General features: G+C 41.8%; 1 protein-coding gene across 5 annotated transcripts in view; it reads right to left on the bottom strand.

Annotated features, from left to right (window-relative positions):
• The window catches only part of asic2 (acid-sensing (proton-gated) ion channel 2), a 199,476-nt gene that overhangs the window by 23,812 nt on the left and 162,605 nt on the right, over positions 1 to 13,059 (bottom strand). For all 5 annotated transcript variants that reach the window (XR_008566789.1, XM_054760094.1, XM_054760093.1 and 2 more), the window contains one exon: positions 662 to 812. Coding sequence is in view for 4 of the 5 variants with exons in the window: in XM_054760094.1 (XP_054616069.1) it covers positions 662 to 812 (151 nt within the window). In the remaining variant the exon portion in view is untranslated. The remainder of the gene's footprint in view (positions 1 to 661; positions 813 to 13,059) is intronic.

Raw genomic sequence — 13,059 nt, 5'->3', positions numbered from 1 at the left:
GTTAAGACGTGATATATATTTCAAGAAAAAACGGCATCTTAGCTTTGTTCTATAGATGAAAAAACATTAGCATGAATCTCGCTCTTTGCTCCCATTTTTACTGGTGTTTTTTGTTTTTTTTACATTTTCAAATATTTCGACTTTCTTCTTAAATAATATATATTTTTTTCTGAATATTATGACTTTATTCCCATAATATCTGAACTTTTTCTCGAAAAATTACAACTTTATTTTGTTTTCTTTTTTTTTCCACTAATGACATTATTTTTCCTCATATTACGAGGTTATTCTCATAAAATTGAAACTTTTTTCTCTTAATTTTTTTAAAATTTAATTTTCCAACAATTTCAACTTTCTTCTTGTAAATTTTCTTCTCCTAATTATGACTTTGATCCCATAATGTTATAACTTCTTCAGCAACCTAATTTTCCATTTTTTAAAAGCAACAAATGTATGTTAATATTTTCCACTAGCTGTCCATGGCCCACGTTTGCTTGCCGACCTACAGGTTGAGAATCTCTGACATAAAACAACTACATCCACAGTAACATTGAGTCCTTTCAGCCAATCGCTGGTGTTCTTACTCAGGTCAAGAAACTGCTGTGTTCCCTTCGAACAATCCCTGAAAAACTAAATATTTGTTGCCATGTGTGACACCCACCTGTGTCCCCCCACACCGGCAGGTACTCGTCCTGCTGGATGTCCAGCATGATCTCCAGTCCGTTCCCCGTGCCGCCCTTCATGGTGGTGCGCAGCGACTTGCCGTCCTCGGCCGCGTTGAACATGTAGCACTTGCCGTACCTGGTGAACACCTGCCAACGACATCAGAGCGTCAAGAGGTGGTGGGCGGGTCTACGCTCCTGATGCAAACATGTTAGCTTTGATCTGCCACAGCTCTCTCAGATACGTTGCAACAACAAACCTCACATTGTTTCCTTAAATAGTGGAGGTCGTGCTCAACTGCAGAGAGTAAAAGGCACCAGGAGGAGACCCTGGTGTGATTTTACCATTAGTATAATATAGTATTTCTGCTAATATACATTAATGTCAGACTGATTTGCTAGAAGAACAAACTATGCTTTGTTGTGATTCTTTGCTGGAGGCTGGAGACCTCCTGTCTCCGAAAACAAGTTTCTCCAATGGCGTTTCCACATGAGATGCTTGCGTCAAGGCAGAGTTAGACATACAGTACTATACAGTGAATTCACGGCACTCTAAATTTGCATGGAAAAAAAATTCTCTCAGAAAATATGCATTTTTTTCAGCAGGAAACGCATCTCACCATGAATCGCTAATAATTTATAAATACGTGGTATGTGTTAATGTTGTTTTGTTAACCACTGAGATTGGTTTCCTTGAACGCACCATAGTTGCAGTGATGTGCAGTCATCATGAAAATAAACTTCAATAATAACATAAAATAAATATTAATATTTGTACTGTATGACTATGTACGGTATGACTATGTGCGTGAGCTGGAAGGTGCTTGTCGCTGCTGTTCTTCCATAGAGAGGAAAAGCTAGCGTTTTTTTTTTTACAGCTAGAGCAGCTTTTTAGCAACAAGTCAAATGCATGAACAATATTTTTATGCTCTGCTGAATGAATGAATGAATTCCACTGCCAAGACAGAGGATCATATATCCAAAGAAAGAATTTAACAACAAACTTTTCCTGGGGAAGGATAGCGTTCATGTACCTCATACACAGATAAAAAGCTACACAAACGACTTTCAGGGAATCAAATAAATAAATGAGACAAAGAAGTACCTGTAAACTTTTTTTAACCAAAGTGAATTATTTTCTGAAAACTCCAAAGGAGTCAGTGCCTCAGCAGCCGTGAACCTCACCGCACCTTACTACTGTACATAGATGTGTGCTGACTCGGATTCCACCCGTTTATGGATCATTCTTCCATTATCATTGCTTAGCAGTGCGTGGCTATACATTTTATACTTGAAATGTATTTAATAAGTGTAAGAACAATGGCAATTGAAGAGAAAAGGGGAGGATTCTGGATCTTAATCTAATCTAATAATTAAAACAGTCACTTGTTAATCCGAAATTGGACGGAGAGTATCAGCGGGTGTGGAGGGGGGAGAGCGAGCAGTGTGTCAAAAATAGACACTTTTATAGCCGTATCAATTATTCACCATTTGCTGGTGGCCCCAGGACGTCTTTGTTGAATTCACCGATGAGCGACACGCTGTTCCTCGTTGCTACGATGCCACTCTCATTAAGAAGATCATTCTGGCTAGTTAGTTAATAACTTTTCACGTGCTCCATGCCGCTGCTCTTTGCTTTTTTTATTTGTTTTTATTTTTTAAGCAACAAATACACACGGGAAGACAAATGAAATCGCTTAAAAGCATTTACTAATCATCCATGAAGGGCCAAGCCATTAAAAACACCACAGTGATCAACAAGAACACACACACACACACACACACACCAGTATGTCGACAAGCAAGATTTCCATTCCTCATGTGTCTTTGCTAAAGTAGCAGGTCACAGGTAGCAACCTAACACCTTGAAGGTGTTTATAAATAATACATTCAAACAGCACAGGGGCTGCTTTACGGTGTGTGTGTGTGTGTGTGTGTGTGTGTGTGTGTGTGTGTGTGTGTAGTCTTGAGGTCCCAACTCATGAATAGTAACCATCATAATTGACTGCGCTGCCACATTGACTGATGGAAAGGAAGTGATGGAGACGGAGGAATAAACAAAGTGCGGCCATGTTGTTGGCTCCTCCCGGTGAAATAAAGATTGTCTTTGGGGTTTTTTTTTGGCTAAATATCTCAATTGATGCCTCACATTCACTGCTGTTGGCAGACACACAGGATGTACACGAGAGCAGCAGGGAAATCGTGAAGTGAAGGGTTTCAATAGCTTGTGTACTTTATCACTTCAATGCATCGTTGAAAAAGCTGTCATATTTAAAGTATAGAGAGTGTGAGTGTGTGCGTCCCTTGCGTGCAGCACACAGAGCGCCTGTCAGAGGCCCCTGCCGGCCCCGCCCACCTCGTTTGCTAATGAGGACATCTCATTTGAGAAGAATGGAGAAAATGAGGCCACTTATTCCAATTAGTAGGAAACGCTCCAACATGTTCAGACACAAAAGAGCATATAAGCACATATAGCAGGAAAGGAACATGAGGCAGGGCTACATGCTGTTCTCACCATGAGCTCGTCTCTCACACACACGCACACACACACACACACACACAATTATTATACTGGTAGAGACACAAACAAACAATGATCAGAATATTCTTTCAGAGCATGACTAGTAACGCACGATATCAAATAAATCATATAAAATCTGTTTTATCATTTGGCTACACGCATGCGTGCGTGTCTCTTCCTCATCTCTCGCCTCCAAACAGGCAGAAAGGATTCACTCCGTGCATTGGATTCAGTACCTTGGCGCATTTGTTCCACAGAACAGCGGCATGAACGGAGTGAGCCCTTTTGTCAGTCATACAGTCTCTGTGTCTAGGTGGGTGGAGGCGGGGCCCCTAGCATACACACAGAGCGCAGAAGAATGTAACCTTGTGAGGAGCAATGCGTGGTAATGTAGTAGAAATTAAATGAATAGATCAATATTTATATTGATATGGATATTAGTACAATGCTATATGGATATATGACAATATACTGAGAACAACCAATATTAATATAGATTTTTTATTGTAGCCTTCTTAAAAGTTATGTTAAAATCTCATCTTGTTCTTCTGTATCGTCTCGTGTCTCATGACATCCCTAATATTTGTGTGTTGTCACATGACTTTAATAGAAGCTAACAGCGACGGAGCGCAGCAGGCTGCTGTTACCTAGCAGCACTACAAGAAAGGCAGATCGAATGGTGACGCAAAAGTCGGCCTTGCCGTGAGATTTCCAAAGAGAAGACGCTCACTGCGGTCGATATTTGACACAAAGACGCCCGTGTGGTTTGCTCATTGATTGATTGTCCTCCACGGGCGGGGAGGCTTCCTGCTACTGGAAACTACAAGATGGAGGACAGAGTTGCTGCTTTGCTACCTTTTAGGATGGATTTTCGTCAATGGGATGATCCATCTCCATATGCGGCCGCTCCCCTTTCATCGACGCCGGACTTCCCTGGCGGCTGCTTTACTGCCGTGATTGATTGACTTGCTAATCGTGCACCGCCCCGCAGGTGACGCGCATGGCTGGGACGTGAAGTTGGACAAGACAGGTTGGCTCACCTCATCCTGCAAACGGCGACGCTCCCGACTGATGCGATTCCACAGCGAATAAACGCCATCAATGAGTGATGGGAACAGGTGATAAATATTAATGGCGGCATCACTCCTGGTCTGCAGGTACGAGATGCTGTTTTTTTTTTTTTTTTTTAAATGACTCCATTCTCTTGTGACACCGTTAACCCTCGCTGGTGCTATTGGCTGACACGGGGGGATTACGGAGAGCAAATGGCACGGCTATTCCGCAGGAAAAGCTGTTTAACAGTCAGTAATAACATTGGCATTTCTCAGTGGATTCCAACTCAATTAAGGAAAAACATGTGCGGCTCCCACAAGACGGCTGTGCTATTATTTTCACCCATCCAAACACTTTTTCACATATTGGATATATTTTTCCTCAGAATGTGGCCACTGTGTCAAGGCATCACTGCTAAGCATCCAATCAAAATGACAATAATATCATTTCCTATCCTGGTAGCAGCAACTAGGGGGCATATTAGCATAGCAACTGCAATTGCCGCTATGTGTTTCTCATATTATTCGGCAATTTTAAATGCGTCTCAGAGGTGCCACAATAGTCTCAATTGGCAGTGTTTTCGCCTTGATGCTGGAATTTAGACAGTTGAAAAGTGCTTTCTACTGGGAACACGCTAATTTTCGTGTCTGTAGCTTTAATGCTAATGAGCTGTGTTGTTCTCTGACAGTGCGTGTCTCCAAGGAGCGCTACTGTGTACGGTATCCGCTTGTTCCATGTGTGACTGTGACTCTCTCCAACGTAATAGATGCCATATATCACGTACATCAGCGTGACATTCATGAGTGGGACAGGAGGAGACGCAAATGAGCAACACCAACTGAGCTATGTGATGCTGAAGTGCTAACATTACACTCACATTTTAACATCAAACACCTTCTTTGATAAAGAAAAACATAATGATAAAAACCTACAGCTATAGCTGGCCGACTGATAGTTGGCAGAGCTCCAGGCTGCATTTTAAGATGTGTAGTGAAGCTTGCTTTTTTTTAGAAAGAGAACTTTATCTGTTTTTTTTTATATATACACCGTACATTGTAAGTCTGTACTTGTCTAGTGTAATGATGCCATATGTCACATTCAACAATGTTGCAAAACACACATTTTGCAATCCTAGCATAGCTATGTGATGCTACAGCGCTAGCATTACACTCACATTTTAACAGCAACATCATGCTAGGTTAGCATATTTGCTGAAGAAAAACAAAAAGATGAAACTTACAGCTCCCATGTCTGTAGCTGAATGACGGATAGTTGGTGGAGCTCCAGGCTGTGATTTAAGATGTGTAGCGAAGCCTTTCAAATTTGTATTTATTTTATGCAGCGATGGGCTCATCTAGCTCAAAGTGGGTCACAAGCAGCATCACGTCCTCGAGGAAAGAGGTTTTTCCTTCGTGATGTCTTGAAAATGTTACTGTTACTGTTAGAACAACACATTCGGGGACCTTTAATTTAACTTTCTGTACATTTTTTGTTTGGGCAAACAAAAAAAGATTACACAGGAAAAGTCTTAGCTTATCTTAGCTTACCTGTACCATAGCATATCCAAGAACGTTTTGTACAACTCAGAAGGTGAAATAACACAACATTGCCGGAGAAATGCAGCCTATTACGTATTGGTGTTAATCATTTAAACGCCTGAAGCCCATGTTTGTACTTGTCAAAGCACCAGGGCCTTTGTACTTTCACTACACACAGATAATTGGTTAGCACTGACAAACGTCAATGACTAATGATTTATTGCGCACAGAGAATCCATTTAAAGAAGTGGGGGGCGTAGGTAAGGGAAGAAAAGTCACGTAAAAAGGCCGAACCGCCGCCGTGGCATTGGAATCCATCGGCGGGAATAATGAGCTGATGTTATCTGTAAAAGCTAGTTCAGCGGGGGGTGCGTAGCGAACGAGCAGCGGCGACGCTCAAGACTGTTAAGATAATTTGCCCAATGATGCGTTCACCTGTTTACTTTACCAAGACAGCCAATGTTGCTCCATGCTTTTCCACTACGAGAGCTCGGATGCTTTCCAATTGTAGCATTCGACAAATGGTCATGTTGCACACGCAGACGCACACACAGCTTCCTGTATAGGCAATGTATAGCATCTTTGTTTGTTCCAATGAAGATCATTATTCATCAGTATGTGGCATGATGTCAATATTATCTCTTGCCAATGACAAATGCTGCTAATGTTGCTTTGACATCCAATAGTGAATGCCTGCAGGCCACGCGGAATGAAAGCCTCCCGTGTTTCTGTCGCTCACGTGACCATAGCTGCAAAATTGCCTTTTCCGTCATTCATATTCCTCCTGTTATTATTTCATTCATTGTTTTATGATTGATTCATATCGCCCTTATCGGTGTTCCACATTGGTGCAAAATGACTCTTATTTGCCGTGTGATTGATCACCTCAACCGAGTTTAATGGCTCCTTTCAGGTCATTTTTCCAATGCAGGATGACGCTACCTTTCTAAGTTATGCTCCCATTGAGAGTCAGCGTGCGCAATAAAGCAGGGATCTCCAGTAGGGCTTCATTAAGATTGCTGCTTTGTCCTTTTTGGCTCGCCGAGACCCAAGTCGGTGACGCAGAAATGAAAATTCATGCCTCAAAGGAGAGAATGAAAGGCGTCAGGTGGAAAGCGCTCAGCTGGTGTAGCTCAGATGTTCACTCGAGGCACGCCGGAACGTAGAAGTTATTAAAGCACAGCAGATGTTTTATTATTTATTAGCATTAGCTGCTTCCAAATACTTCCAGCTTGATCACGCTAAAGCTAAAAGGAAACCTCTAGGAGATTCCTTCCTTCCTTCATCTTCTAGAACACCCAAGTGCACCAAGGGGGCCATTTCCGTTTTGTTTTTTTGTTTTTTTTAATAATGGCTTACGCCTCTGGAAGTCCTTTCTCAGGTGGGCCTTGTTGAAAAAGCCTGTCATTACCACACAGATGAGGGATGCCCACTGCAACATCTCCACATAGCGAGGTGCCATTTGACACCCCTGCACCACCTGACGCTCCATTGCCAGTAACATTGGAAGCCATCAGGACTGTCAAGGTTACATTTTTTCCTCATCAGAGAATAAAACTTTCTTCCACCTTTCCACTTGACTTTTTGTTCCACAGGCCTACATTAGTTTTAGCATCTATAATGCACAAAATGTATGAAAGTGCTCCCCCCGTGCATCCTTTATTTTGTCTGTACGTGGACACCCTCGTTCTAGTAGATATCTCCCATGCTTTATATTACTTGGCCTTGAATTCATCTTTTCTTGGACAATGAATGAAGGGCAATGCTATCCGGTGCAATCACCGTAGCAACACCAGCAGGTACCGATCAAATTTAAGGAGCACATTACAAGAATAAAGCAACACTAGCAGTCAGCATGCTAAAAATTTACTTTTTAAAAAAATGATTTCTCTCAAACTCAAGCGACTGTTATCACAGCATGACCCAGAAAATGTTAGCGCATCTCCCCTCGACATTTGATGGCGTCTTAAAGAGAAAAAATACAGACGCTGACGCACCAGCCATTCATCATTGCATGCACTTTTATGCTAGCTGCTTATTTACACTCCAGCAGAGGAAAGAATAAAAATAAATGAGTGGAAATGTCTTCTAAAAAAAGAAGCCGATGACTCACATCTCCGTTAATCGGTCATTAGACGAGACATCAGCGTGGACACTAATGTCTGATGGAGAAGACGGATCTACGGAACAGATGGATCTGTGCAACAACAGATGGACGGAGTGTTCTTGTGTGCTTTTTTTTTTTTTCTTCTCAGGGATGAGGCTCATGACAGCATAAAAGGAGAACGGATATTGGTGCAGGGGCCTTACAAGAGACTCCATTCTAGAAGTGTCTTTGCTGGCTCGGAGTTACTGTTGCATTAGTACTCCTCCTTTTAAAAAGGGGTCCTATTTGCAACTTGTCAGACTTACAGTATGAATATATTTTTGAAATAACTGACATCACATCGTTTTGCAAGTCCATTACGGCAACTTGCCAGGTGCCCAGTGGTGATGGGTGACTGCTGCTGTGAGGGTAACGTAGCTTACACCAACACTGAGGCAGCCAACAAAGCATACCACCGTTCAAAAGTTAACATCTTTTGTGAAAGTGCACTCGTGTAAAAAGAAACATGCTTTGATATTTATATACGTTGAAAAGCCTTTCAGAAATTCATAGCAAAGTTGATAAAGTGATCATTCATATCAAACAAGTTCAGACATTTCATCCAGAGGGAACTCATTTAAACCACACAAACTTCGATGACGCTGCCTTTTAAATGCATTCAAATCAAATCGTTAAGAACTGGAATCGAAACTAGGAATCGGAATCGTTCAAGTTCAAACAACGCCCAGCCCTATTTGCATGTATTTGGCATTGTTTTCTGCATGTTAAACTATAATTGTAAAACTATTAAAAAAAAGAACAGTTTTGTGGACCCCTTTAGGAAGCCCCCGCCGGTGTCAGCATTTCCTGTCTTTTTCTTCTCGTTGCTCTGCTACTACGTACTGTATACACACACGATGCGTTCAAGTCACCACTGTCAATGTTTTCGTATGATATGTTTTTTGGCAGTGCTTGTGCCTCGACGCCACAGCATAAATCCAATAAACATTTTTATGGACGTCTCAATTACTTGCGTTTTTTCTCCATTTGTGGGTGGTCTGGGAACGTAACCCCTATGAACTGCAAGGATCTGTACCTAAAGGTCTCCACTTGGTCTTTAGTGCGCCACACACGTCCTTCTCATCATTTGCTAGCTATGCTGTCCTTGGCTTTTAAAGTCTCTCATGCTTCAGAAAGCTGGTGATCGTGGTTGCAGCAAGTTGAGCTCATCCTGACCTCAACTTTCATTCTTTCACTCTCGCTTGTTTTATTCTCCTAATCTTTCACCACATAAATATCAGCCGCTCTTCCTTTGTGTACCGTTGCGGCGTGGCCTCACTTTCCTTGTAAAGTCAACTATATATCATAAAATAGATATCATGGAGGTAGACGAGGGGCGGCGGGATAAACAGCTTCCATTAAACTCGCCAACAAGACGGAATTTGTTTCAAAGGCGACGTGAGTTACTGTGCGCCTGGGCGTCGTGTTTATTAAGTCGCCCACAGCGCTGGCCTGTGGCGTGCACGACGCCTCCATGATGACCTGACAGAGTCGTACGGTGTGTGTGTGTGTGTGTGTGTGTGTGTGTTCGTCTACTGTATGCATTATTCATCCCTGCTGCAGTGCAGCCTCTCAAACTGCTGAGGGCGCTGTGGGGATGCCAGCCTAGCAGCTAAACAGACCTCTTTCTTCATTTCTCCTCACATAAATTCATCTTTGTTTTCCACACCCTCCCGCTGGGAATCTATTTGCCAAACAATAACACAGCGTCGCGTAACTAACAAAAAAGAAAAAGAACTCGATGCTCCGAGAGTGTCGGCGTTAACATTTCAATTTTCTCTTCGCTTCCCTTTCATGCGATGTTCCGCCTGGCAGGAGGAGCAAATGGGATGAAGGAGACACGTCTTCTCCTTCTGGGATGCAAACGACAAAAGAGGAGCGACGCTTGGAGAAATTTCATATGAGGCTTTGCATAACATTTCATTCCAGTGCTATTGTTGTCTTTTTATTTATTTATTCAGCATAAAAGCACAAAGGGCGCTTTTAGTTTCATGTTGAAAACAACATTGAGATCGCTTTGGTTTTTGGTTATGGGTTTGGCCCTCGCTCACAAACACATTATAATGGGAATGTAGCTTGGCGCTCCAACTCCGTACAGTAGATGGCACCGTAACTCTGCTTCTTAACACACCTCATATGCGCCCGCCGTGTCAAAGAATAAGACGACGTAGCAGGAGGGATCAGTGCTTGTCACTATATGTAGCCTTTATTCAGACCCTTCTCGGTTGTCTTTTTCAAAAAAGCGCCTACTGACAAATCTAGCAACTTTTTCCGGTCTTATTGGACACTTTTGGAGACGTTAACATGAAAGCACGTACCGCTCTTCTCAACGAGCAGCGAGTCCTGCCGTAGTGTACTGTGCCGAATAGGTAGTGAGAGCGGCGGCCGCCTTGTGGGGTCTGCGCATGAGAGCTGTCCTGTCCATTAATTTACACAGCTGTGGCCCCCCTGCCTCCATCTTAAAAGCACTGAACAAAGTTCCATTGCACTTGCACAATTCAAAGGAGTACATTACTTATTTAATACTTCCATTTCTCCATGTCTCAGCGGCTATTGTTACTTCCTGTGCGTAACATTTACAGGTTACCATTATCTAATACTGTGGGGGTCCCTTGCTATATCGCAGTTCGATTATTGCTTCCTCGCGGTTTTTGAGAAATTAATAAATGATAGCTGTTTCGTAGTAGTGGTCGGCAGTCAAAACATATTGAAATACAAGTGGTATGTAGTATTCTGGTCACAAGGTGGCAGTAATGACATTACCTTAACACAACTGGCCAGCTTGCTAGCTTACTAGCTAGCTGGCTAGCGGCCGTCTCGAGTCCCTGCAGCATAAGAACGGCAATGTGGCGTAAACAATGAATAACAGGAGTGTAAAGGTGACTATAGGGGTGTTATTTCTTGTCTACAGGGCTCTAATAATGTTAAAAACTACACAAACATTCCCTTTATTAACACTGAATCGTGGTCTGGAACCAATTAACCGCTGTAAACGAGAGACTGCAGTAGTAAAGTGAATAGAGTTTGTAGCTAGCTTATTAATCAATAAAATAATACATTCATCAATAAAATTAAGTAATACTCGGCATTGTACACATATTTCCAATATATAATACTTTGAGGAAAGATTATCTGTAAGAATACTATATATGTGCTGTAAATACTACGTTACAGCTCACAGTGGAGCAAGCAGTTTTTCACAGACTATAATAACAATTTGAATGCACAGTAGTGTGTGTGTGTGTGTGTGTGTGTGTGTGTGTGTGTGTGCGTGTGTGTGTGCGCGTGTGTGCGTGCGCGTGTGTGCGTGCGCATTGATCTGGAGTAGCGAATGATGCGCTTGCATTAGTGAATCCACATAAATCAAAAAGAAGCTCGATAAAGAGAAAAGATCAGAGCAACTTGAGCAAAGTGTTTGTCTTTGCTTTGTGGGGAAACACTGCAGAGCGACACCAAGCAGAGCATTTCTCGTTGTGTACACTGGTGCTTCGTTTTTGTGCTTTCTGGGGCGAAAGACGAAAAAAAATAAAACAACAAAGTACATGTTCCCTTTCAGGAGGAATAATCCACCTTTTGCAGCGTGGCGGTGACGACAGCGTGTCAAATACAACCTAGCTGGTGAGAGCTTTGACGCCAACGGGCGTACGCCACTCTGCGTGGGAGGCGAGGTCACGCCAAGTCGGCCAGCAGACACGCATACCGATGCTAACGTAGCGCCTTTGCTCGGTCAAAGGTCATTTTCCTTTCATGGTAACTTCTCGCCTGCATGCTCACGCGCTGACCTCTGAACCCTGGCGAGCGGATTAACGGCGAGTCGGTTTGACTTTTGACACGGTATAAGAGACACGGCAAATACTACAGTCATGAATGAAACGTATTTAAGAGCAGTGCTTCCATGCGCCTCCATAAAGGAGCTGTTCACCCTTGCTAACAAACACATTATAATGGGACTGTCTGTGAGCATACAGTCGCTTGTGATTTGGACTTTATTCCCATAAAATTCCAACTTTTTCTCTGTCCTAATTTTCCAAAAATTACAACTTTATAAAAAAATTAAAAAAAAATATTTTTTCTTTAATACATTTCAGCTACTAAAATGATGACATTTTTAGTAGCAAAGAGCTTAAATTTTCCCTCATGAGTTTATTCTCGATAAATTGTGCCTTTTTTCTCGTTAGAATACAACTTTTTTCTCAACATTTTCAATTTATTCGCTTAAAATTACAGCTGCTTTTTTAATTTCTTCTGCTCCCCCCCCCCCCCAAGAACTTCAACTTTCTAGTAAATCTTTTTCTCATACTTATTACTTTATTCCAATAATAGTGACTTTATTATTTGTTATTTATTCGTAACATAACTATTCATAACAATTTTTTTCTTGTAGGAATACAACTTTTTAAATCTTTTTAATTCTTCTGGTAATTATGACTTTAGTCCCATAATATTTGTACTTTATCATTTGTTATTTATTATTCGCTATTTATTCATCACTTAGCTTTTTCTGCAACGTAATTTTCCAATCAAACTATTAATTTAGGTTTTCATATTACACCTTAAAAAAATACCATCTTTAATATTTCAACTTTATGCTACTAAATGACTTTCCTTACTCTCATAAAGTTACAACCTTTTCTCATTTACAACTTGTAACTTTTTTCTTGTAAAATTACTGCTGATTTTTCCTTTTTTGTTGGTTTTTCTTTCATTTTTCTCGCTAAATTATATTTTTAGAATGTGCCACGGGCCCATAAAAAAAGCCGGGGGCCACATACTGTATGGCCCCCGGCCTGCAGCCTGGACATGGCTGGTCTGGGGCATAACCGATAACTCCATTAAACATCAAGCTTGAGACGACTCGACGAAGAAAATAATGCTTCGTTGCATTCCTACTGATACAACAGTGCCTCTGCGGCCGCTGCACTAATGGATCAATCACAGATTCCTGATATTTTGTCTGTCGTTGGCTCTGTGGCAAACCTTGCAATGCAAACATGAGATGGTTTCATTTCAGTGGTGCTAAAATACAACTGGTAGTCGTGGGTTTTTTTTCCCACCCTTGAAAGCACTCAGACAAAGCAGCACTGTTGAGGATGTCTGCACAGCCTGAGAGCTCATTACTGTCTCCTTCTTGACATTTCT

This window comes from Dunckerocampus dactyliophorus, chromosome 18, assembly GCF_027744805.1.
Source record: "Dunckerocampus dactyliophorus isolate RoL2022-P2 chromosome 18, RoL_Ddac_1.1, whole genome shotgun sequence".
Classification (NCBI taxonomy): Eukaryota; Metazoa; Chordata; class Actinopteri; order Syngnathiformes; family Syngnathidae; genus Dunckerocampus; species Dunckerocampus dactyliophorus.
This window is presented reverse-complemented; position numbering and strand designations above follow the sequence as displayed.